General features: G+C 41.3%; 2 protein-coding genes across 5 annotated transcripts in view; both read right to left on the bottom strand.

Moving 5' to 3' along the window:
* The window catches only part of LOC125886331 (B-cell receptor CD22-like), a 28,242-nt gene extending 15,615 nt beyond the window's left edge, over positions 1–12,627 (bottom strand). For 2 of the 4 annotated variants that reach the window (XM_049572448.1, XM_049572447.1), the window contains exons 1-6: positions 11,529–12,627; positions 11,093–11,431; positions 8,939–9,196; positions 8,619–8,700; positions 8,482–8,536; positions 8,249–8,343 (exon numbers count right to left, since the gene is read on the bottom strand). In XM_049572448.1, coding sequence (XP_049428405.1) covers positions 8,260–8,343; positions 8,482–8,536; positions 8,619–8,700; positions 8,939–9,196; positions 11,093–11,431; positions 11,529–11,595 — 885 coding nt within the window. In that variant the 5' untranslated portion in view covers positions 11,596–12,627 and the 3' untranslated portion in view covers positions 8,249–8,259. Of the gene's footprint in view, positions 1–7,990; positions 8,152–8,248; positions 8,344–8,481; positions 8,537–8,618; positions 8,701–8,938; positions 9,197–11,092; positions 11,432–11,528 lie in introns of those variants that run through there. The other 2 variants (XM_049572445.1, XM_049572446.1) reach the window with 2 other exon arrangements.
* LOC125886329 (hemicentin-2-like) overlaps positions 1–27,643 on the bottom strand; it is a 131,198-nt gene that overhangs the window by 73,991 nt on the left and 29,564 nt on the right. The window contains exon 5 of the mRNA XM_049572443.1: positions 513–782. Within this exon, the coding sequence (XP_049428400.1) occupies positions 513–782 (270 nt within the window). The remainder of the gene's footprint in view (positions 1–512; positions 783–27,643) is intronic.

Here is a 27,643-nt window from a genome sequence, read left to right as displayed (position 1 = left end):
ACCCAAAATGATTACTTTAAATCCGGGTTACAGGTCGGGCTGCGGGTCGTGTTTCAACGGGTCGGACCGGGTTGCGGTACTAATTGGCCTGATGTGTGGGTTTGCAGTTCGGGTGCGGTTTTGTACGGGTCGGGGCGGGGTGGATCTTGAAAATTGGACCCGTGCAGGACTCTGCCACACTGTAAAAATAGTCCAGTAAAAGGCCTGTATTCAAAACCTTACTTAAGAAAACGTTTGTAAGTATTATGAGCAATATTGGATAATAATATTACTGCTTCATGTGTATGTTGCATTTCAGTGCTATAGATGTTTAAGGTCGGGAGCCAATTGTAAATAAACCTGCCTTTTCATCGTCTGTTGTTGAGGTTCAGTGAAATACAGCAGCAGACTGTGAGTGTGAAACAAGCAGAGCTGAAGAAAGTGCATGATCAGCAAAACATCTGGCTGGGTTATAGAGCTTTAAAATGTCATCAGTCGTATGATGCATTTTAAACTGGCTACATTTTACTCACATTTCCCATTAACATAGATGAATTCAGATGTCTTCTTCCCCAGCCTGTTCTCAGCTGTACAGTAATATTCTCCAGAGTCGGAGGACTGGATGGAGCTGAAGACAAGCTGTGGTTCTTTACTAACAGATTGAAGGTCTGGATTTCTTCTCTTTCTGTACCAGGTATAGTTAGCTGCTGGGTTAGCATCACTGCGACAGGTCAGAGTCAGTGAATTTTCATCTGTTATCTCAGCAGACGGACTCACTGACACAGAGGGAAGCTTTGGAGCATCTGAAAAAGGTAAAATAAACAAACCTGAGGGTATATTTCTCTGGTCCCACATGTTGTGCTGAAATGAGTAATAATTATGTGTTTTGTGTGTTGTAACAGCAGGCAGAGCTGTTTGTTAGAGCCACTTGAGTGATGCAACATTAAATTCTAACAGGAGACTAGAGGAATGATCCTCTTACATTTGTAATGGTTAACAGAGGTAAATCATATCACACAAATATGTCTGATATGCATTACACTGCAAAAACTCAAAATCTTACCAAGAATATTTGTCTTATTTCTAGTCAAAATGTCTCATTTCTAGTCAAAAAAATCTCATTACACTTAAAATAAGACTCATCACCTAAAAAGTTACTTGTTTTTAGGCAATTTTCACTTGTTTCAAGTAAATTTTCACTTGAAATAAGTAGAAAAATCTGTCAGTGGAGCAAGATTTTTTTTCTTATTACAAGCAAAAAAAGTAGAAAAATCTGTCAGTGGAGCAAGATTTTTTTTCTTATTACAAGCAAAAAAAGTAGAAAAATCTGTCAGTGGAGCAAGATTTTTTTTCTTATTACAAGCAAAAAAAACTTGCTCCACTGACAGATTTTTCTACTTATTTCAAGTGAAAATTTACTTGAAACAAGTGAAAATTGCCTAAAAACAAGTAACTTTTTAGGTGATGAGTCTTATTTTAAGTGTAATGAGATTTTTTTGACTAGAAATGAGACATTTTGACTAGAAATAAGACAAATATTCTTGGCAAGATTTTGAGTTTTTGCAGTGTACTTGAATGATGACTATGACTATTATACAGTACAGACTACCTCTTGAAGCTCATGGAGAGAATGCCAAGAGTGTGCAAAGCAGTAATCAGAGCAAAGGGTGGCTATTTTGAAGAAACTAGAATATAAAACATGTTTTCAGTTATTTCACTTTTTTTTGTTAAGTACATAGCTCCACATGTGTTCATTCATAGTTTTGATGCCTTCAGTGAGAATCTACAATGTAAATAGTCATGAAAATAAAGAAAACGCATTGAATGAGAAGGTGTGTCCAAACTTTTGGCCTGTACTGTATATCAGATAATCGATATACAGAGTTGGGTCTATCATGCATAGGAGACAGGCTTGATAACAGCACAGAGGTTTGAGGTGGTTGTTTGGATTACTGATGGTTTAATCTAGCTCTGACAGAGCAGAGAGACAGAGACAGTTACAAGGTTGTTTTACGGCACCAGAGGATAACAGCACCTAACATACTGACACAAGTTTATAAGTTTTATTCCTTTTTGTTCCTGAAATCCACCTTGAATCCACCCTCTGCTGGGATTGGGATAATCCTGATTTTTTTGGATCAAAGGTATCCCAATTCTACTAAAATCAATCAATCAATCAATTAAAAAGATTTGACCTACACATAATAATAATTTGATCCAGATCAAAATCAAGACTGAATTACATGATTTAATCCGATTTCAGAATCCTTTTTTTTTTTTCAGTCTATTTTCAAGACCTGATCTAATGAGTTTACTTCTGAACAACTAGGCCCTAAATATCCGTGCAGATCTGGGAACCAAGTGTAAATTGTAAACTGAAATTGCCTTTTCATCATCTACTGGATGCATGATCAGCAAAACATTTGACTGCATAAAAGAGCTTTTAAGAGTTGTCATTAGTTGCATTATGCTTTTTAATTTAGTTGCATTTTACTTACATTGCACAGCTATAGAGATGGATTCAGACGTCCTCCTCCCCAGCTTGTTGTCAGCTGTACAGTAATACTGTCCAGAGTCAGAGGACTGGATTGACTCAAAGAAGAGCTGTGGTTCCTCACTGAGAGGATAAACGTCAGGATTTCCAGTCTCCTTGTACCAGGTATAAGTAGCTGCTGGGTTAGCATCACTGCTACAGGTCAGAGTCACTGGACCTCCCTCCACTATCTCAGCAGAGGGACTCACTGACACAGAGGGGGCACTTAGGGAAGCTGGAGGAGAAAACATGGACACATTTGACTCTTACCTACTTGAACGATCTGCCTCTGTTTAATTCAGTGTGTTCTCGTCCTTTGCACCCATCTCCTATGGCATATCACAAGGCTCCATATTGGGCCCGATTTGATTTTCCTTGCATATGCCTCCCTTGGGGTCTATTTTTAGAAAGTATAATATCTCGTACTATCTTTATGCTGACGACACTCATCTGTATCTCCTACTCAAACCTTGCAATCCATGCAGTGTCAGTGTCAAAATCTTGGATGGCAAAAAGCTTTCCTCACTTAACCACGATAAAGCTGAGGTTTTAATCTTTGGCACAGCTGCCAAAGTCAAGTCTGCTTCCACAAACAGTTCCCTTGGATCTCTGTTATTAAACATACAACCAAATGCAAAAAATCTTGATATATTCTTTGATTCTGGTTTAAAATTTGATAAATAAATTGAGTCTGTCATTAGCAATGTCTTTTACCATCTTAGGTCACTTGCAAAATTAAAATCACTCCTGCCACCTAAAGATTTAGAGATAGTAGCTCACACTTTTATTTCTTCTTGCTTAGACTATTGCAATTTCCTCTATGTAGGAATCAGTCAGTTCGCTCTATCCTGCCTGCAGCTTGTTCAAAAAGACTCCTCACTGGCACCAGGAACAGAGACCATAGAGGTCTCACTCCGAAGTCGTCGAAATCTGGTGCTTGGGCAGTGACCTGCAACATCAGAAACCAACGAAAAAAGGCGTCCTTTAAGGTTGGCATGATATATGGCCGGTTGCTCTATAATTTAATGGCGCCTGGCGGCAGCAGGGGGAATCCCAACAGGACAAGGACGAAGGTTAAGGTAGCGAAAGTCAAAGTGGGGTGAGCGGGAGGGGAGATGGATGGGTCCAACAAACACTTTCACCCAAGAGAGCTGTGTTTGCATCCCGTAAGATTCTAAAGCCAAAACCTGTTCTTTTTTCCTTATCCTAGCCACTTGCTTTCGTCACCTTTACCCAACCATGTGTTTGTTGCTGAAGGAAAAAAAAAATGTCAATTTGCGGTTTACCGACGTAGTGCATTTATTTTGAAAGAGACTGTATGCAAACGCTAAATTTCCTGTGAAAAAGGAAGTGTATTTTGACAGAAGAGAACTTGACACGGTGTCCCAGAACGTCAACAACCATCGCACTCAGGGTACCTTGCACGTTGTATGTGGACTTGGAAAGTCCATGACCAAAATGTCAGTATGTGGCGAGGTCGGAATGACAATACCTTGGACCATATCAACTCGGTGCTGGCCTCTTTTTTCTGGTTACCAGTGAAGTACAGAATTGATTTTAATTGAATTTGCCCTCAGGGGTATTAATAAAGTATATAAAATATATGTATAAAATAAATGAATTTTTTTGTTTTTGTATTATGATTTTGTGAAAATATGCTCTTATTAATTTAACTTACAATCTCCTAACTGTTTTCATTTGATCATTCCTGTGTTTTTTATTTCTTTGTGAAGCACTTTAGTCAACATTTTGTTTTTAAATGTTCTCTATAAATAAATCTGACTTTACTTGACATTTAATTTAGAGATGAGTTCTCACACTGTAACATATTTTAAATGTACAACAGGATAAGAGGAGGAATATTAATTAGTAGAGTAGGTGCTTTTCTCTTCCTCTCTGCTCACTCTGTGGTCAGGCTGCTGCTGAGTTAGGTGTGAAAACTAAAAATAACTGAGAGCACTGAGGCAGAGGAAACTTAACAGCAGGTAGAATAAAAGCCAATGATTGCTATCCTCTTGTTGCAGATGAATGATGGTATCATAGGAGTTGAGACAGTACAATGTGACCTCACGGTGAGATCAGTATCCCTCTAAAACACTTCACCATGATGAAAGTAGCTGCAGATGGAAACTAATCATGGGCCACTTGAGTTGTCGCCTCTGCAACCAGGGTCAGCTTTAGAACAGATTAAACAGGGCAATATGTTCTCACAGGCTGAGTTAAATCTTTGAAGACTGTTTTCTGTTTGTAACTATAAATGTAAATGACAACTGTTACTCATTGTTTAGCTTTAAAATAAGTTGAAAGAAATTTGTGTTAAAGATAAATTCCTAGCTGAAAATGGTCATCTCTCTGTGGCAAATATTGTAGATGTGAAAAAAAGTGATTCAGTGGTCACCCACGGTTAGAGGCTCTCACCTGTGACTTTAAGACTGGTGTGGTCGGAGTTACTACTGCTGTCTGTTATCACCATACATGTATAAACTCCCTCGTGTTCTACAGCAGTGTTGGTGATGAGCAGAGATACGTTCAAGTTAATGACGTTCCAGGACGGCTCAGCAAACATATAGCCCGGCTGCAGTCCAGTTTGCCCTCTGTTAAAAACCAGTAAGGGTCTCTCATCTCCCACCTTCCTCCAAGTGACCACCCTGATTGTTGGGTCTGCTGCGCCTTGTGTGGGTTTGACAACACACTCCAGCAGTGACTGCTGGCCAATCTCTCCCACGTTTTCAGCCACGCATTGCAAATTCAAAAAATCTGTCGGAAAAAAAAAGTTGTTATAAAGGGGTGAAAAGTTCCATCATCAGCAAACTGCATTTTCTACTTTAAATTCTCTGATTATGGAAGACCTTACCTCCATTTCCTGCGCTGATACGGAGAGCAGTGAAAAGAATGACGACACTGAATGAGGCCGTGTTCATTTCCCTGAAAGAACAAACCGACAGGAACAGGACTACGTTTCTGCCATCTTTTGATTCATAACATGCACAATAAATCCAATCCCAGTAAATACAAATCACAATAAAGCTGGGTTGTTCTACAAACTATAAACCTAAAAAAAGAGAATGAGATTTCAAACCTGTTTCGCTGCCAACATCCAGCCAACACCGAAAAAGGCCAAAAAGAGAAAAACAGAGAGACAGTCTCTATGTGGAACAGGATGTCACACAGTCAGCAGGTGTAGGCCGAAGGTTTTTTTTCTCTGATCACTCTGAGATAAGATTAGTGCTGTTTGCTGAACACTAAGATACTCACATATCTGTTTGTGCTGACCAAACATGAACGTTTAAAAAAAGAGTGGACTAGTAGGATTTGGACACATGGTGATATACTGTAGTGATGTTGATTAGAGAAAGCAGCTTTAATGACTTTGGCTTTTCTTCACTGGGCCTCTCTCTTGAGAATTACAAGTCCCAGGGTGACATCTACATCACCAAGTAGAGTTTGCTCCCAATAGGCAGTGGCATGGGTTCATTTCTGCCCCTTGGCCCTTTGCTGCATGTCATCCCCCCTATTTCCGTCCCACATTTCCCATCTATCTTAACCTATACTATCAATAAAAGGGAAAATACACACAAATAAGCTTAAAAAATAAAATTACAGTGTCACTTTGAAGTGAATATTCTTCTGAAATTAGGTAGAAGCAGCCCAAAACTCTAGAAAATCATATAACAACATTGTATCTGCATCTGTGCAAAGACAGATGTTTTTAAAAAGAAGTGGAGCACATTCAGAAAGGATTTAGTAGGGAAAAACTCAGGTGAGATCCAGCTGACATCAGGGCATGTCACTCCTCTCTATGAGCGAGCTGAGCAGGAACTCGCTGGTAGGGCCAGTGGGAGAAACACTACTGCGTATATTCAGTGAAACACATACTGCGGCAGTGGGGTGGGGTGAATGGGCCCAATCTTGGTGTCCAGTATTTATTTATTGTTAAAATTTATGGAAAGAAGAGGTTGGTGGTTCAGCTGGATGAACTGTGTGCAGAGAAGTCCTCCATTTAAACTAAGTTTAAAAAAAAACAAAAAAACAAAAAACCCTACCTGCATGACTAGATACCACTGGAGATAAGAGAGAAAATACAATAATATATAATATATATAATATATAATAATAATAAAATTATAATAATAATTTTGTAATTTGGGTGAACTGACCCTTTAAAGCAGACAGTGGAGGGAGCACTCAGAGTGATGTGAGCCTGAATGTGTCACACTGAAGCTTCCCCACTAGAGGACAGTGAAACATCACAGATACTGAATCAGCACCCTGAAACAACACTTTACCATCCATCACTGGTTGATGACTCAAATTTAAATTCACTCCTGGTTCTTTATTTTCACATTTTATGAGGGACACTTGCACTGCTTTTTAATTTGTTTACCCAGAACATTTGATTCATGAAGCATCAGAGGTCCAGATTAAGTTCAGGAAGTGTCAATAGCAACAAAGTCCCCAAAACAACTTGTTGTAGCGGAACAAAGACTCATAATTAGGGTGTTGAACAAGCTGTAATAATTATAAAAAGGCTTCACATTTAGTGAACCTCAACCTCCTCTGCTTCAATGAAACTCCAAAGAGTTTAAACAGGCTAAATGTAGATTTACAGCTTAAATGTAATTTAAGATCCTCTTCAGTAAGCACTGTGTCTGTGTATCTTCACATCAGTAACATCCCAAATCACAATAAACTATTACACTGTGGATCATTTCATCCTCATAAAGACACAAAGTGAGAATGTGAGAGATAAGACAAAGCAAAAGAACTTTGTCTTGATAGCTGGTAAATAGAATTAGGCTATGCTTTAAAGAATAAACAAAGCATTTGAAATTCAAGACGTCTTTTTTGATCATAAAAGTGGTGTTCATCTATAACAATTATCTTGCTGAACTAAACATGTAAGGATTGTAAGCTTTAGTTTGCCAAAGAGTTTATTTTCTGCATTCATTCATTCATTCATTCATCTTCTAACCGCTTCATCCTCTTGAGGGTCGCGGGGGGGCTGGAGCCTATCCCAGCTGACGTCGGGCGAGAGGCAGGGTACACCCTGGACAGGTCGCCAGACTATCGCAGGGCTTTATTTTCTGCAATAATTCAAAATTCAATGGAAAGATCCCAAAGGCTTTTTGATGAGGGCACCAGGGTGATGCTAACTTCCAGGGCGGTTTACAGAGAAACATCATCTGTGGAGCACTCAATGGGTACAAATAAGCTTGCATAATTTAAGCAGAAACTCAGAGTCACTCAGTATGTTTACATACACAGTTAAGTCGAGCTACAGTTACAGCTTCACTAGGCCATTTAAGTGGACTGCTGTCCTTGTCCCAGTGTACAAGCCATGGGAGGGGAATCAGTTTATTGACCAAAGAATGTCAGACTGGTGTTAGCCTGACTTTGAGAAATTTGTTTTAGTGCGATTTCAGTTGAACATGATTCAGTTCAAGCTGCAAACACTGCATTCTTCTGAACATTGTGCTACATGCTGCTGCTACTGAAAACTGACAATAAAAACTTTTGGAATTGAAAGTAAATGTATCCACTTCCCCCACATCCTCCACAGCCTCACTCTCCACACTGATATTTCCATGCCGTACTACTTTGTTTCCATCAGGTGAGTCCCGCCTCTGGTTCAACTGCATCTGAAGACAATCACATAAAACTTGTGTAAAGTTATGGTTGGAACTGTGACTATAAATCTGAAGTGGGCCTGTTTTATTTGATGCAGGAGGCTCTAACCTGACTGGACTTCACACCAGGTCTTCCTGCTCCTCTGTGTCTTCTGTCTGTGCTGCAGCGTCTGAGACGTTCTCATACACAGGACATGAGTCTAACTGATGGAGAGAGACCACAAAATGAAGCTCCATGGACCTACATTATACATTAAACCCATATATCAATATATCAATATATATATCAATTTATCAAAAAAGTTATAGGTATAATAGATAGGGCCTCTCTTTCTCTCTCACCTCTATCTCTACAGGTTTCTGTGCTTCAGTGGTGAAGCTCAGAGTTTTCTTCTTCCTGGATCCAGTCAACAACAAATACAGAAGGTTAGAACAAAATAAAGAGCAGTGACTGAACTGATGGATTTTTATTGTCTTACCTCGTCCACAGACTCAGGAGAAGCAGAAGAGTCAGCACCAAGACCACCAGAGTCAACCTGATGATATACATTACTGAATGATCTAGAAATATACACAGATATGTGATACAACTCATTAGTAGGATTATTTTGATAAATCACTTTGCCATGTCATTCTGTCTGTTAGTCAGTCAGTGTCATCTACTTCTGATATGATGGAGGTTCCTCCCTCAACACAGCTACAGAAAAACAGTCTGATAATGCAGACAGAGAATTCTATTTTCTTCACATCAGTTATGGGTTACTACGCACATGTGCGCAGGTGAATGTGGATAACTTACCTGCCACAACAGTCAGATGTAAGGTGGAGTTATGACGTCCTCTTGTGTTCTGGGCTTCACAGTAATAATTCCCACTGTGTTCAGCTCTGATGTCAGTGATGGTGAAGATCTGTCCTGATGCTTTTGGTGAGTCTTCATCCTCCTTGTACCAGGTATAGTTAGCTGCTGGGTTAGCATCACTGCTACAGGTCAGAGTCACTGATCTGCCCTCCACTATCTCAGCAGAGGGACTCACTGACACAGAGGGAACACTCAGGCCTTTTGGAAGAGAAAACAATTAAAATTTAGTTTCAAGATGAATTCTCACATGGTATCAAATGGACAGCAGTTCATATAAACAGAAAACTGAGTGGAGCAACTTGATTTCCTCTTGCATTAGAACCTACATGGTGTGCTGTTAGTTTGATACAAGCTTATTACTGATGCAGTGGAGAGAACAAAGATACAATCATGATTTAGTGTCTTTGGGCACAGAAAAGTCAAAACACAGTGTTAGCTCAGGTATACACTCAGTGCAGAGGAAGAGTGGAAGACGTGCACATGCTGTCTAGAGTTAGTCTCTATGTGCACTGAGGCAGGACATTATCCAGTGTGAAGCTGCAGTGAAGAGAACAGGAATGTTTTTGGACCTGAGACCTTTAACACAGTTTACTGACCAGGACAAGAGGAGAAATATTAAGTACTCGTCCATACCCATTGAGTGCACAGTTGCCCACGTACAGTTTCACATGGTGTGTGTTTGGGATACAGGTCATAGGAAACTGCAGATTAAATAGTCAACTGAACCCATTAAGAAGAGCAATGTATTCAGACAGAGTTTTTGTGAATTTGATAGTAAGATTGCAGCCACAGCGATCGGTCGCATTTTAGCCATGTTTAAGCATTTTTTTGTTGTTATAGCGCCACCCAGTTGCCAATTAGAGTTAAATTTCTCCAGTCACCTTGAGGCGTCCTGTTCTACATATCTACCAAGTTTAGTAAAAATCCATATGGCCTAGATAAGAAATGAGCTCTCTAGCGCCCCCATTTTGTTTGATGGGCTCAATAATGGAGGGGTCCCCTCAGATTATGTGTGGTCATATGCCTACAAAGTTGCGTGGTGATGGGTGAAACCCTTGAGATGTTATACACCTTTATGTGATGAGCCACGCCCTCCGCAATATTCATTGCCTTATAGAAGCTCAGTTTTAGTAAGTTTTCCAACTTTTGCCAAGAGGGAACTTTAGATATTGCTCCCTAGATTATGTTCACTGAGTTTCATGCAGATCGCTCAAACTTCCTAGGAAGAGATCCATTTGAAGTGTTTTTCAAAAAATTCAAAATGGCAGAAAATCTATATAAGCGGAAGTTATGGGTTCTTGAGGCAAATGTGTTCCTCATAAGGAGAGGCATCTCTGTGCAAAGTTTCATGTCTCTACGACATACAGTTTCAATCGGTTGCTATAGCGCCCCCCTTTGGCCAATTGATGTAATATTGCTTCATTCACATCCTCCCATGACCCTCTACCACTGTGCCAAATTTCACATGGATTGACCAAGTCAGTGAGGAGAAAAACGTGGAACAGACACCCAGACAGAGCTTTCATCAGACAGAGTTTTCGTCATTATATAGTAAGATTAGAGTCAGTGCTTTTCTTGGTTAGTTTCCTCTCTGTTCACTCTGTGGTCAGGTTACTGCTGAGTGAGGTGTGAAAACTAAAAATAACTACAGAGCACTGAGGTGTGGGAAACTGTTCACAGCAAATATGATTTAAGCACAAGATAAAAGCTGATGAACACAGAGCATGGAAACATCAAACTGAGCTCTGAGAGTAAAAAAAGGAAAGTTTGGTGCAGACGTATGATGATATAAGAGACGGTATAACTTCACTGTGAGACAAATATCCCTAAAAAAAAACAAAAAACAAAAACCTCACAGTGATAAAAGTAGCTGCAGATAGAAACCAATTGTTGGTCACTTGAGCTGTTGCTTCTTTGGCTTTAGAACAGATTAAACAGGGCAATATGTGTTCACAGGGTGTGTTAAATCTTTAAGGTCTGTTTGTAATTAGAATGTATAAATGAAAGGGACGACGATAAGCTCCGGACTCAAAATGGACTTATTTCTGTGACAAATAGTTGTGAAAACATTTCAGTGATCAGCTGAAGACTCACCTGTGACTATAAGGCTGGTTTGGCTGATGTCACCACCGCTGTCTGTCATCACCATACACATATAAATACCCTCGTGTTCTACAGCAGTGTTGGTGATGAGCAGAGATACGTCCACGTTCCTGCCATTCCAGGATGGCTCATCAAACATATAGCCCGGCTGCAGTCTAGTTTCCCATGTGTTTAAAATCAGTAAGGGTCTCTCATCTCCCACTTTCATCCAAGTGACCACTGTGATTTTTGCGTATTCTGGGTCTTGTGTGGATTTGACAACACACTTCAGTAGTGACTGCTGACCAATCTCTCCCACATTTCTAGCCTTGCATTGCAATTTTATAAAATCTGTAGAAAAAAATATTGTGTTATAAAGGGAAGACAAGTGACACCATCAGTGACCAGCGTTTTCTACTTTACATTCTTAGATTATAAAGGACCTTACCTGCATTTCCTGCGCTGATACAGAGAGCAGTGAAGAGAGCGAGGACAGCGAATGAGGCCATGTTCATTTCCCTGAAAAGACAAAATAAAAAAAAATCTTCATGTGAGGATCAGATAAAATGTGACAAACAGAAACATGTTTTAATTCACAGTGGATCTGTTTCTGTGAATTAAAGTGCAGTGTGCAAAGGGCAGTCGAGGTCCCTGTGCAGGTGCACCAAAGACAAGAATCCTTCATCGTTTAAGAATTAATACGCACAGTAAGTCAAATCCAAGTAAATGCCTACAACACAATACAGTTAGGTTGTACTACTAACTATAAACTTAAAAAAGAGATTTAGATTTCAAACCTGTTTCGCTGCCAACATCCCACCGCCACCAGAAAAAGAGCACTCAGTAAGAGCAGACAAAAACAGACAGGAACAGGATGTCACTGAATCTGCAGCTGCGGGCTGGGTTATTTTTTTTCTTGTGATCACTCTGTGGTCAGATTACTTCTGTTTGAGGAGAACACTAACAATCTCACATACCTGTTTGTGTTAACCAAACCTAAACATGTAACACACATTATCAAGTGAAGTGGTAGGATTTGGACACACAGTGGTGATATAATGATGTTGAATAGAGAAAGTGGGTTTAATGAGTTGGATAAACTGTGTGCTGAGAGGACCTACATGTAAATTGGGTTAAAAACACTAGAAATGAGCTAAAGAGAGCTAAAGAGAAAATATCTTTTTGTAATTTGGGTGAACTGACCCTTTAACCCTATGGGCCCGAACGACGCATACTGCGTCCAAATTCACACCTGTTCTACTCTGTGGATTTTCTCCACGACTGCTCATCATAGCGAGAAGCCACACATATCACGTGAAACAGCGGAACTGTAGCTTTCCGCCAAGACTTTCAAGAATTTCTTTACAACCCATTATACAGATCTTGTTATCAGTCACTTCATATAGTGAGGAATATCGTATCTTAGGCTTGCGTGTGTTTCTCCCTGTCTATCCACATTTGTAGTCCGGCTTTCAAGATGCAAATATCTCCATATTGTCCAGTTGACACTCCATCAAACTTTGTATGACAAGACCAGCGCACTTCACCTTTGCGCACCCAGACAGCTGCAGCCTAATTATGCATGCTGACAGGGCCGTAGTCACCATATACATTGAGGGGGACACGTCCCTCCCGGCCACCCCCACCCCCAGTGCCCAAAATGCCCCCCCAATATATAACTGCAACTGAAAAACAACAAACAAAGTGGCAAATATTATCTTGGAGGACATCATTGCACTTGGTTGACTATTTTTCTATTATCTTAGATGTAAATATTGCATGTTTCTTTCAGATAAAACACATTTTTGACTTGTGAATGAGTCAATGGAATTTCTTGCAATAATGAAAAAATACTGGCAATCATGTCAGCCTGGCACAAACCACATGTTTTGGACAGGTGTGAAGTGACAGAATGTCCCACCATCATGGTTCTTATATTGCCTGATTGCAGAGAGTCTCCCCTCAGGCCCATAGGGTTAAAGCAGACAGTGGAGGGAGCACTCAGAGTGATGAAGCCTGAATGTGTCACACTGAAGCTTCCCCACTAGAGGACAGTGAAACATCACAGATACTGAATCAGCACCCTGAAACAACACTTTACCATCCATCACTGGTTGATGACTCAAATTTAAATTCACTCCTGGTTCTTTATTTACACATTTTATGAGTGAAACTAATAGCATGTTAAATAGAACATCCATTTTATTAAGCATGAGAAGTCCAGTTTAAGCTCAGAAAGTGTCAGTAGTTGTAAAAGCAACAAACTCTTTGTAGGAGACATACAGGTTGAGGATGAGGAGCACGGTGTGCTTGAGTGTGTGTGTGTGTGTGTGTGTGTGTGTGTGTGTGTGTGTGTGTGTGTGTGTTGCAGAGGTGGTGGTTCACGTGGGAGTAGGCGTGGTCACGTGCGGAAGTGTGTGTGTAAAGGTGCGCACTCACCTGTGATACAGATGAGAGAGTCAGGGTTGGGTAGCCGTAATTTTTGTTAACCGCTACCCATTCATTCATTCATTACTTTTTTATCTGTTTAATCCGCTGGTTTTCATTTTTCCATTCATCCATCTTTGCTACGCTGTGACAGCTCTGCGCCGGTGTTCATAATAAATGCGCCAAAAGCATCTTTGGATCTCAGTGTATCTGTCATCATAGCCTCCTAGCACGTCACAAATCTGCGAATCTGAAGACCCAACCTCACACTCTCAGCGGCTAAAAGGTCTGTTTTGGAAGCAGCAACACTCTTCAAGACAACTTGGGTGTTGAACAAGCTGTAATAATTATAAAAAGGCTTCACATTTAGTGAACCTCAACCTCCTCTGCTTCAATGAAACTCCAAAGAGTTTAAACAGGCTAAATGTAGATTTACAGCTTAAATGTAAGTTAAGATCCTCTTCAGTAAGAACTGTGTCTGTGTATCTTCACATCAGTAACATCCCAAATCACAATAAACTATTACACTGTGGATCATTTCATCCTCATAAAGACACAAAGTGAGAATGTGAGAGATAAGACAAAGCAAAAGAACTTTGTCTTGATAGCTGGTAAATAGAATTACATTATGAAAAATCAAAAGAAAAGCTTAAATCCAAACCTTTTTCATATTAATGACACAATTGTATTGACTCTTTAAGCCAGGATAGCTGCAAACCAAGAGGGTGATCAGGATCTTTAAAAAGTTATTTATTAAGCAGATTGTTTTTCATTTCTAATTCCTGCACAGTTAAAAATAAGCTTGCATAGTTTAAGCAGTAAGTTAGAAATCAGTGAGTCACACAGCACCTGACCATCAGCTGATCTAAACTATAAATCATATTTGACACCTGGACATGATTCAGTTCAAGCTGCCAACACCACATTCTTCTAAACGTTGTGCTACATGCTGCTGCTGACAATAATAAAAACTATAAACTGACAATAAAAACTTTTGGAATTGAAGGTAAATGTATCCACTTCCCCCACATCCCCCACATCCTCCACAGCCTCACTGATATTTCATTGCTGTACTACTTTGTTTCCATCAGGTGAGTCCCGCCTCTGGTTCAACTGCATCTGAAGACAATCACATAAAACTTGTGTAAAGTTATGGTTGGAACTGTGACTATAAATCTGAAGCGGGCCTGTTTTATTTGATGCAGGAGGCTCTAACCTGACTGGACTTCACACCAGGTCTTCCTGCTCCTCTGTCTTCTGTCTGTGCTGCAGCGTCTGAGACGTTCTCATACACAGGACATGACTCCAACTGAAGGGGAGAGAATCAAAAGCAAAAGAAACAACATTATTCTCTACAGTTAAGTAGGAACAAGAACGATGATAAGAAGTTTTGGAGTATACAATCTACTGAGCGTGGAGGTACCTTGATCACAAATCGAAAGACACTGCAAAATACTTGAATGAATACTTCAGAGCCAATGCAAAAAAATTAAGGGCAAAATCATCACAAGGGACAGATAATAGCTTATCCACTGTTAAAATAAAAAAAATATATGAGGGATAAACCCTGCCATTGTGAGATCACTATTAAAAATGGAAACAATCTGAAAATAATTCACATGGAATGACAAACAACCAGGGATTGATAATGAAGGTGTTGAAGTGATTAGAATGGCTATAGACTACAGTGCACGCTTAATTTGCAATGCTGGGTAAAGCATTACACTACATTATATCAGCAGTAACAAAGTACTCGTACTCGTAGTCCTCTGCTTATCCGGGTCACGGTCGCGGGGGTAGCAGCCTCAGCAAAGAAGCCCAGACAGTCCTCTCCCTAGCCACTTTCGTCAGCTCTTCCGAGGGAACCCCCGAGGCGTTCCCAGGCCAGCCGGGTGATGTAATCCCTCCAGCGTGTCCTGGGGCGGCCCCGAGGTCTCCTCCCGGTTGGACATGCCCGAAACACCTCCCAAGGGAGGCGTCCGGGAGTAACAAAGTAATATTACATATATTACTATATTACTATATAACAAAGTAATATAGTGCATTACCAACACAAATTTACAATGTCACATAACACATTATCACCCTAAATAAATTGTTTATTGCTTTCATTTTTCATTCATCCACACCGCTCCACTTCAGCCAGTGCACCACCAGAAAAAAACATCCCCAAAGGCTGTAGTGTCGCTTCATATCACTACAGACTACATCATGGAAGACGGCCGTGATCGGCACATCTGGGTCATGCTATAGGCTACTGTGTGTTATCACATTCAATGTGTTTCCATTAATATAATGACATACAACATATCCCATTCTGCTATATACACATATACTGTATATACATACATACATATATATACATATATATATATATATATATATATATATATACACATACTGGGAACCGATAGGTGGGTCTGCAGCTCCGGTGTATTGTCATACTAACTAACTCATACATCAATCTGTTTCGCTAGACGTTTGTTAAATGGGTTTTTAATATCACAGTCCCACAAACATGTATCTATATTGCATAATTTAAAGACTCTGATTCTCTGCCTGCCCCTTCATGTGCCCAAGGCCATTAGTTTATTTAAAAGGCTCTAGGCTATCTGATTGTTCTTTTTCTTTTTTTCATTTTAATACAAAGTGGTAACCACTGTATGTGAATGTATGAATGAGTCAGACCTCTGCAGCACTGGATTTGAAATTTAACAAACTGGAGTTTCTGTGCTTTGATTACCTGCTGTGAGGTTATTTTGGGGAAAGTAACACAAAAGCAGTATAATAGGTAATTTATTACTCTACACAGAGAGTAATATTGTAATGTTTTACTTCCGAATGAAGGTAACTAGTAATAGTGCAAATGACACATGACTGGTATAGAGCTCTTGACAACAAAATGATCTACACAGCAGTCGTATTAGATTTTACGGCAGCATTTGACATCACTGACCACAAGCTTCTTCTTGAAAAGTGTTATAGATTTAGACCCCCTGCAGCTGCTTGGATGGAAAGCTATCTGGTCACAGAGGGTCTTCTTCAGTGGAAGTTACTCAGATAGCGTGTCTGTAGAATGTGGAGTTCCACAAGGGAGCTGCCTGGGCCCACTTTTGTATTCCATTTTTACCCAGGTTTTACCTCTCAAAGTAAAAAATGCTAAATTAACAATGCATGCAGATGACACTGCAGTATGCATCAGCAGCAACACTGGCTGATCTGACTGCCATCTTGAACAGAGAGGTAGATATTATTGGAAAACGGATCCTCGCAAAACAAATTGGTACTGAACACATCCAAATCTAAAAAACATTGTTTTTGGTTCAATTCATTACCTAAGGCTGGAGCCAGAGCTCAGAGTCTTTTTAAATTAAACACCCATCCAGCAAGTAAAGAAAACTAAGTTACTGGGCATCACCCTTGACAAAAAATTGTCCATGTGTCAAAACACATCAACACTACTGTCAACATAGTGGGCAAGGCATTAGCTTCTTCACAATTTTAATTTAATTTGTACTAAATACTTAAAACGTGCATATATTAAATATTTATCAAAATTTATTTCATCATAATTGCAAGTAAATAACTGGCAGAAATGTTATTATGGGAAAATGCTTTACTGGTTTGTACTCAGCCAGTTGTATTATATTTATACGTTTTTATAAGACAAATTATCCTAACTGTGAAGGAAGTTTTGTCATTAGGGCCCCTCTCTCCCTTACCTCTATCTCTACAGGTTCATGTGGTTCAGTGGTGGTGCTCAGAGTTTGCTTCTTCCTGGATTGAGTCAAACAACAACAAATACAGACATGAAGAAAATAAAATTCATAACATTAAAACTAAAGGAAGTGGGAAGAAGAAAATAATAATGTACAGTGACTGAACCTATGGATTTTTATTAGCTTACCTCATCCACAGACTCAGGAGAAGCAGAGGAATCAACATCAAAACCACCAGAGTCAACCTGATGATATTCATTATCATTAATGAATTACCTAGAAATATACACAGATATGTGATACAACTCATTAATAGGATAATATTGATAAATCACTTTGCCAGGTGATTCTCTGTTCGTCAGTCAGCGTCATTCACCTCTGACAGGACGGAGGTTACTCCCTGAGGACAGCTACAGAAAAACAGTCTGAAAATGCGGACAGGGAATTTCACCCTCTCTGCACTTCTTACAGGTTGCTACAGATTAACATGTGAGGTCTGGTGCAGTAAACTGGTGCATGTGTGTTTGCAGGTGAATGTGGATAACCTACCGGCCACAACAGTCAGATGTAAGGTGGAGTTGTGACGTCCTCTTGTGTTCTGGGCTTCACAGTAATAATTCCCACTGTGTTCAGCTGTGACGTTAGAGATGGTGAAGATCTGTCCTGATGCTTTTGGTGAGTCTTCATCCTCCTTGTACCAGGTATAGTTAGCTGCTGGGTTAGCATCACTGCTACAGGTCAGAGTCACTGAACTGCCCTCCACTATCTCAGCAGAGGGACTCACTGACACGGAGGGAAGCTTTGGAGCATCTGGAGGATAATATTAAGAGGGACACATTCCATTTATATTGGCATGTATAGTATTCAAAGACTTTTGTATCATGAAAAATACAATGTGACTTACACTGCACATGTATAAATATAGATGAAGAGATGATCTGTCCATATGGATTCTCAGACTTGCAGTAGTAAATCCCGCTCTCCTCAGAGCTGATGGAGGTGAAATGAAGACCTCCTTCTGGTCCCCGAAGCAGGATTTGCTTCTCCTTGTACCAGGTGTAAAAAGCTGGTGGGTTAGCATCACTGTTACAGGTCAGAGTCAATGAACTGCCCTCCACTATCTCAGCAGAGGGACTCACTGACACAGAGGGAAGCTTTGGAGCATCTGGAGGAGATTAAATCAATTACCAAAAATGGGGACAGATAAATTTACTTTTACATGTTTGTTTAGATGCTGAATGTTTTACTGTCTTTTATGTATTTTTGTTTGTATGTTTCATGCTGTTTAAAGCAGCAGTACCCTGTCTCCATTCCAAATTTCTCCCAAGGGAGACAAATAAATGGACCTTGACTTTTGTTTAAATGAGTTATAATCGTGTGTGTGGCAGCATCTAAAACTTAAGAGGTGGTTTTGAAACTGGCAGCAGGTACAACTGAACAAAAAAGGTATGTTGTTTACGCTTTTTACAACTGCAAAACATTGACAGGATCTGAACCCAAATCCACATGTAGATCAGGTGACCCAGAAACCTTCACCAAACAACTGAACACTTTCTACACCCGTTTCGACAACCAGGATTTTTCATCAGTGTCAAACCTGGTTGAGAGCCCTCCCCCAACTGGACCCTGAGGAACCAGCCCCCTTGACAGAGGAGGAGGTATGGCACCAGCTGAGCCGCTGCAAGTTAGGCAAGGCTCCGGGACCTGATGGCATCCCAGCCAGGGTGTTGAAGACCTGCGCTCTGGAGCTCTCACCAGTACTGCACTCCTTTTTTTGTGAATCCTACAGGACTGCAACAATACCCACCTTGTGGAAAACTTCCACCATAATCCCAATACCCAAAAAACCCCGACCTACAGAATTCAGCCACTACCGCCCTGTTGCTTTGACATCCATAAGAATGAAGTGCCTAGAGAAACTCCTGCTGAACATCATCCTGCCGATTGTCACCCCACGTCTGGACCCCTTTCAGTTTGCCTACAAGGACAAAAGGGGCACAGAGGATGCTGTAGCCTGCCTGCTGCACCTCCTCCTTCAGCACCTGGACTCACCAGGTAACTTTGTGAGAATTCTCTTTGTGGACCTGTTGATCCATCTCATCCACAACTTCCTCACTGACAGACTGCAAGCAGTGAGGGTGGGCTCAGCCACATCCCTTGTACTCACGATCAACACCGGAGCTCCACAGGGATGTGTGCTGAGCTCTTTCCTGTATACTCTCTACACCAATGACTACATAAACCCATCACCTACCACAACCTATCTGAAATACCTATCTGACACGGCCATTCTTGCACTTCTCTCTGACAATCTCTCTGCTCTGGATTATCACACCACAGTCACACACTTCAGTCAGTGGTGTATGCACAACCATCTTCACATCGTCAGTAAAACCAAAGAAATAATGATCACTGAACTGCACTGAACAAAAGATCCCGTTGACTAAAAGTGTCCACCCCTGTTGAACATGTAATGTTTTGTGATGTTTTGTGATGTCTGTGATATGTCTGTGCCTGTGATCGATCTCTGTAAGCGTACAGTTAGTGGAAATGAATTTCCTTCTGGGACGAATAAAGTAAGTCTAAGTCTAAGCTGCATGTTCATTTTGATTACCTGATTCACTCACATGTCAAGTTTAACACACTCTTATTCCAAGTTGTCACATATTGCCGCTTTGTCAGTGGATCTTCTTGTCTACATAACAGTGCTAGGTATCCTTCAGCATATGACGTTGACATTCTGGGATGCTGCTACCAACAGTGGGCCGTCAACAAAAGCACATCGTTAGGCACCAAAAGCATTTGGCAACCAACGCTGGGCCGCAACAGGTGCCGTCCAGTTGTGAAAGGTTCCATCTGACAGTTACAGATTGATGCAGCCCGGCAGCGTATCATACCAACAAGAAAGGTGGCTTGTTATCAATATCGGACACCGAAATCACTGACAAAGCGGCAGTATTTGATGACTGCGGAACGAGACGTTAGCCCGTCCTACAACCCTGAAATGTTTGCAATGTAACAAAATCCAGGAAACAATTTTGTTGACTTCAAACCATATTTGACAAAGAAAAACTACTGAGGTAGTTTTGTGTTTTACTGATAATTTGAATCCTCTGAAAAGTCATGCAGGTCTGGGAGCCAACTGTAAATTAAACTGCCTTTTCATCATCTACTGTTGCCCAGTAAACTGCGGCTGCAGACTGTGAATGTGAAAACAAGCTGAGCTCATGAAAGCGCATGATGAGCAAAACACTGGACTGGATAATTAATCTTTATAATGTATCATTAGTTGCGTGATGTTTTTTAAAGTAAGCACTTTACTTACATTTCACATCTATAAAGAGAACAGTAAATGTCCTCAGCAGCTTGTTCTCAGCTGTACATTGATACTGTCCAGAGTCAGAGGACTGGATGGACCTGAAGACAAGCCGTCGTTTCTCACTGAGAGGTCTGAGGTTTCCATTCTTCTTGTGCCAGGTATATTTAGCTGCTGGGTTAGCATCACTGCTACAGGTCAGAGTCACTGAACTGCCCTCCAATATCTCAGCAGAGGGACGCACTGACACAGAGGGAACACTCGGGGCAGCTGGAGGAGAAAACATGAGCACATTTAGCATTTAATTCCAAGATGAATTTTCACAGTGGAACATTTTGTAATAGATCATAGTTCAGACTAACACAAAGTTAGTGGTGGGCTTTATTTCCTCTTGTATTAGAAACTACATGGAGTTACCTTGGATACAAGTCTGACAGTTTGTCCCTGAAGCAGTGGAGTAAGAACAATGTTTATGTCCTTTAAAACATTTCTTCATTTTATTCGTTAGACTGCAGCTCATTCATTTTGTCCCTAATTTACTTTTAAGAACAGTGAAAAGACGCCGGTCTGTGTTTTTTACAGCTGTGGAAGAGAATGTTTTCTCCAAATAGTTTTAGTTTGAACTTATTGTCCTTTTTGTTCTTCTGATTAATTATAAACCTTTTCACATTGATTAAAAGATCCCTTTGTGAAATTGTTTGAGCTACTTATCCAGGAAGCTTGAGCTTCATTAAAGGGACAGTGTGCACTACTGGGACAGCCAGCACTACTGCAGCATAAGAAAGTCCCACTCTTTGAGCATAATGCAGGATCATGCATTTGCAGCATCACGGGAGACGGAATCCTTGTTGCCAAGAAAGCGCAAACGGGAATCAAAAAGGCAACGTGGCCGGCAAATTAAAAAACGAGAGTCAACATCGGGGTGGCCTTACCCAGGTGGAAATAGCTGCTGAAGGAGAAAGGTTTTAAAGGGACGCTGAAGTTGCCTGCTTTCCTCTCGACAGGTAAAAAACTTTCCTGCCTAAATTAGCTCTCCTCCTCCTCTTCCTCCATACCTAGCTCCTACCAATCCTCTGCCTCTGTCCTCTCTCTCTTCTTTTCCCTCTCCCTACCGCTGCAGGCATTGAATCACCAGATGAAGATCAAAATATAAATGAATAATGTAACCCGACTGATTAGTACATAGTTCATGCTTGTTACACTCTGAGGATCATACAGTGTTGTATAGGGTGACCATATTTTCATCTCCAAAAAAGAGGACACTCGACACACGAGATAGCCTATTTAAATGATACTCGCAGTTTACTCAAAGATGCCTTATAATTTTAATATATTTAAAGTTTATATGTATGAATAGAAAATTCAGTTGTATTACAAAATAATATCTCTCAAAGACAGAAATTCAGATAGGCCCCTATAGATAGGGGACACATACACACACTAGAGTGTGGCTACCCGATCCGAGCCCGACAGGTCCCGATGGTAGGCCTACCGGACGGCTCGGGTCGGATTCGGTCAGCTTTCAGTGAAAATGTAGAGTATAAATAAATAAAATCCTATTGTCTGTCCTGTTTTTTGTTTAGGCACTGTTATTTATGTGACAACACCTGGACCCCATACCATACTCCATCATCAAAGTCTGCCTCCCAACAATCTCCCCACTCATCACTACCATCATTAACTCCTCCCTCACCTCTGGCTCTGTCCCTCTATCCCTGAAACTGGCCGCTGTCACCCCCATCCTCAAAAAACCCGGCCTGGACCCTGACGTCATCTCAAATTTCCGTCCCATCTCGAACCTCCCCTTTCTGTTCAAAATTCTGGAACGTGTTGTTGCCTCCCAAATCAAGACCCACCTCCGCTCTCATGAATATGAACCATTTCAATCCAGATTCCGCCCTCAACACAGCACCGAAACCGCTCTCCTCAAAATCACTAACGACCTCCTCCTCTCTGCCGACTCTGGCCACCTCAGCATACTCATCCTCCTTGACCTCACTGCTGCCTTTGACACCATCAACCACACCACTCTGCTATCCCGCCTACAAACTTCCCTCAACATCACTGGCTCTGCTCTCTCCTGGCTCAAATCATACCTCACCGACAGACATCAGTTCATCCATGTCAACAACTGCACCTCCTCCACCGTCCCCTGCTTCAAGGTGTCCCTCAGGGCTCGGTGCTTGGTCCTCTCCTCTTCATCATCTCCTTACTCCCCCTTGGTTCTATCATTCGTCGTCACGGTCTCCATTTCCACTGCTATGCTGACGACATCCAAATCTACATCTCCACAAAATCCATCACCCCGGCCACCCGCTCAACCTTCACCAACTGTCTGACTGAACTCCAATCATGGCTGCAAACCAACTTCCTCAAACTGAACTGTGACAAATCTGAAATAATCATCGGCCCAAAATCCCTCTCTACATCAACACAAAACTTCACCCTCAGCATCGACAACACCACCCTCTCTCCCTCCCCATTCATCCGCAACCTTGGTATCACCTTCAACAATAACCTCACATTTGAACATCACATCAGCCGCCTCACCCAAACTACCCTCTTTCACCTCAGAAATATTGCCCGTCTCCGTCCATTACTCTCCTTCTCTGCCGCTGAAACTCTCATCCATGCTTTCATCACCTCAAGACTCAACTACTGCAACAGCATCCTCTATGGCTCATCATCCAAAGTCCTCAACAAACTCCAGTACATCCAGAACTCTGCTGCCCGCCTCCTCACCCACACCCGCTCCCGTGAACATATAACCCCTGTCCTGCAAAACCTACACTGGCTCCCTGTCCCGTACAGAATCAACTTTAAGATCCTCCTCCTCACCCACAAAGCCCTCCCCTCATCCGACAAAAACCTCCTCTCACCTCCACACAGGACCAAGCACCGAACCTGGGGTGACAGAGCCTTCTCCATAGCTGCCCCCTCCCTCTGGAACACCCTCCCTATACACATCCGTGACTGTCCAGATCCATCCACCTTCAAATCACTCCTCAAAACCCACCTTTTCAAATCCGCCTTTAAACATTAGCTTTTCATTCTCTGTTTCTCATGTAACCCCCCCTTTTTTTTTGTATGTACTTCTTTTCTTTGTTTTAAATGTAAAGCGTCTTTGAGAGCTGTAAAAGCGCTATATAAATAAAATATAAATAAATTTATTAGAACATAACACACACCCATTAGCTGTTTGTTTCTACCTCTCTGCCACCCGCCTCCGCCTTGATTGAACACTGAAAATAAAATAAAAGAGGGAGACAGGTTTTTCCTATTTTATCTTATTTTGTTATATTTCTCCCTCTCCCCTCGCTGGACCTCCTGCCGCCCACTCCCATCTCAAACATGGAGGTCTCCCTCTCCGCGGAGCACCCACGGTGCACGCCCGGCCTGTTAAATAGCCTGTAACCATAACGACTGTATGACACAAACTCAGTGCTTTAGTAATAAAATAATGTCAGGCTCGGTTCGGTTTTGGACATAACAAAACAGAATGACTGTTGGGTTTGGAAAGGAAAACCGGACATTATCATCAATTTATAAACATCCCCCGGACAGGACGTGAAAAGTGACATGTCCGGGCAAGAGAGGACATTTGGTCAGCCTAGTAGAGCAGTATTAGCACATTTGTTTGTGTTCGTTAGCAAGTTGCTAGATGCTATGTGGCACCAATTTAGTAAACTTTAAGTCCTCTCTCATGTTTTCAATTAGAAGGAGAAATGTACATGTCCTAAATATTAAACTTTATTTTTCCTTTAACACTGAGAAGCTAAAGTATGTAAATTTATTGATTTTTAATAATATTTTAATGCTAAATTATATTCACCCTGCAACAGTGATATTACTTAAATGCTAGTAACTTAGGTGATAATTCTTTTACTGCTGTCTGGCTTCTGGTCACTCATGTTTATGTCGATGGTGTAGAAAATGTTGATGAAGAGGAGTGAATGATGAAGGAGATCATAGTTAAAATGACTGAGCAGTTAACTGCACCACAAGATGTTTGCTTCGCAAGGAAAATGAGATGTATACCAAAGAAAATATTATGTAACAGCTGTCACATATTGAGTAATGGTTTGTGTTCGTGTGTATGTAGTGGCTTCACTGGAACTGTCTTATAGCGGTTTGCAAAAGAGGATGTTTGTGAGACTTGATAAGAAAGGTATTACTCCATGTGCTGATTTAATTTCCTTATTTGAGGCTCAGCTGTTAGTGTGAAGACATGACCAAAAGATACATGAGGAAGTGCAAAAGCTGATGTAATGTAGGACCTGTCTGTTGAAAGCACTCTGCTATACTATAAAAGTAGTGAACAGTCCCTTGTTAGTGAGACCCTTCTGTACTGCTGTGTGCATGCCAGTCTGCCAGGCCAATGAAGAAGCGCCTGATTGAAGCATCACTCTGGGTTCCCTGATCCCTTCATTTCACCACAGTAACCACTCCACCTGTGACACTGCAAACTGAGAAGAATTTCCACAATACACCAGAATTAAAATACAAGATTTAAAACCTGGACTCATTAGGCACTTTGCATCTGGAATTGCAGTAAGGGTCAAGATTGCTGAAAAACAAATCCACTAAGAAAAGTGTCAGCTAAAGACAGAGGAACATATTTTCACCAGTCTGGGGAGATAATTACACAACATATCTACAATCTCATGGAGCAGTAGGGCTGAGTGTTGTTTAAAAACTTACAATAACAGTACCAATACCAGTACCCTTGAAGTCATACTGATACCAACAGAGTAGTTCATTCAATACCCATAATGTGAATGGAGTGGCGTACAGTGTAGACATACTTCTGAGAATTTTGGTGCCTTCTCAGAACGCTGAACCGCCAACAGTCAATACCTATGCAGTCTGTGGTGTGGTGATGTCGGATGTGGTGAACCACATCCGACATCACCATGTGGTACACCACACCCGACATCACCACACTGCAGACTGTATAGGTTTGTGGCAGCTGCTCTGGGAGTCTGAGCTCTGTGCTGGGGACAGAGAGTCCGCCCGCAAACACACAGTGACAGGGCTAACTGTTAGCAACACATATCTAACAATACCGGACAATTATTAACAGGTTTAACGACTAGCCATTTCGATGTTGGTGTGAGGATCCTTAAAGGGATAGTGCACCCAAAAATGAAAATTCAGCCATTATCTACTCACCCTCATGCCGAGGGAGGCTCAGGTGAAGTTTTAGAGTCCTCACATCACTCGCAGAGATCCAAGGGGGGAGTGGGTAGCAGCACAACTGCACACCTAATGGCCGACGGTGACCCAGATTCAAATGTCCAAGAACACATAATTGAAACCACAAAATATCTCCATACTGCTCGTCCGTAGTGATCCAAGTGTCCTGAAGCCCCGACATAAAAAGTTGTTTGGAAAAATGTCATTTAAACTGCGCGCAAGACCAGCGAAAGCACGTGAACACACATGAAGGCGGTGCCCATGTCTCACGGTCTCACGCAAGCGCACACACATCAGCTCAGTGTACAGAGAGGCAGTTACAGCTACAGGCTACAATGAGGCTAAAAACAGAGTTTAAATGACATTTGAGCAGTAGTTTAGACATATTTTGTGGTTTCAATTATGTATTCTTGGATGTTTTAATCTGGGTTGCCGTCAGCCATTAGGTGGAGTTGTGTTGCTACCCCCTCTCCCCTCGGATCTCCGCAAGGGATGTGAGGACTCTAAAACTTCACCGGAGCCTCCCTCAGCATATGGGTGAGTAGATAATGGCTGAATTTTCATTTTTGGGTGCACTATCCCTTTAATGGCTCAATGTTGGTTGTTAGCCACTTTTAGCTCATGCTATCCTGGAGTACATTACATTCGCCAGGAAGCCAGCAGCTCTGGAGATGGCCACAGATCCAGCGGGGAGTCGGGATGGTCTAGGATCAGATCCGCAGTGCAAAAAGGATTGAATGCTGTTATTGTTTGACTGGAGAAGTTTTGATACCACTTAATACTGGGATACTTTGGTCGTTAAAGGTATTGAGTACTGATACCCAGCCCTACAGTGATTTGGTTTTTATCCAATACTGTACATTCAACCACCAAATACCACTGAGTTAGTGGATGGGTCAAGCAAAACAAGACTTTCACCTACGAGACTGGAGTTTGTGTTGTGTGTGAAATCAAAAGTCAGTGTTATTTTAACTTTTCGTGTGGTAACTTACGAGCCTACATCCCATACTTTTGACTTAACCGAACTTGCACTGACATCACTCACGTTACATATTTACCTCACATTACTTTAGGTGAGAAACATACTAATTCAAACCCGAAACATGATCTCTTTTCCACACCTAACCCAATGGTTTTGTTGTCTAAACGTAACCCAGAGTGTTCCACAACATTAACCACAGGTTGCATGTTTCAGCTAGAGATGCTAAAGGGTGCCCTGTGTGTCAGTATCACACATCGAGGAGCGTGACAAAGCATCATTATCTGACACCCTGGGAATGAGAATGGCTTGTGTTATAGCCGTGGAAGTAAACTCACACACTGAAGGAGAGGGAAGATCCTCATGTCCTTTTACAGCACAGTAAAAGCTGTCTGCAGGATGAATGTCTGGATAGTAATACAGTGCATTTTCTTGAACTTTCTGTCCATTCTTGTACCAAACGAAGGAGGGCTGACGAGCTGGCCTGCACCTGCTGTGACACGTTATTTTTACCCAGGCATCTGAACCATCCATCTGCACCTGGAGATCTGAATGTGTGAAAGAGGAACAGAGGTCTTCATTTAAGCATGAACTGCCAACATACACAACATAAACACACACAGATACAACATCTTGAGCACCTGGAACTACATAAATAAATATTCAGATGAAAATGTTACCTGTGACAGACAAAGTGACTCCAGGTTCACCAGTATACCCCAAAGATGGTGTTGAAAGCCTAAAAATGTACACAGCTGAGTCGCTCTCTCTCAGGTCTGTGATTCTCAGAGTGCAGTCATTCCTGATCTCATCACAGTCATACTGCACACGACCCCCGTACCTTTGGTCATATCTCAGATCTTTATCAGTCCCTTTAGTAAACCATAATTTGTCGTAAATTATGGGAATAAGGCCATTTATTCTGG

Source organism: Epinephelus fuscoguttatus, linkage group LG3, assembly GCF_011397635.1.
Source record: "Epinephelus fuscoguttatus linkage group LG3, E.fuscoguttatus.final_Chr_v1".
NCBI classification, from domain to species: domain Eukaryota; kingdom Metazoa; phylum Chordata; class Actinopteri; order Perciformes; family Serranidae; genus Epinephelus; species Epinephelus fuscoguttatus.
Note: the sequence above shows the minus strand (reverse complement) of the source record. Positions and strands in the feature narration are given on the sequence as shown.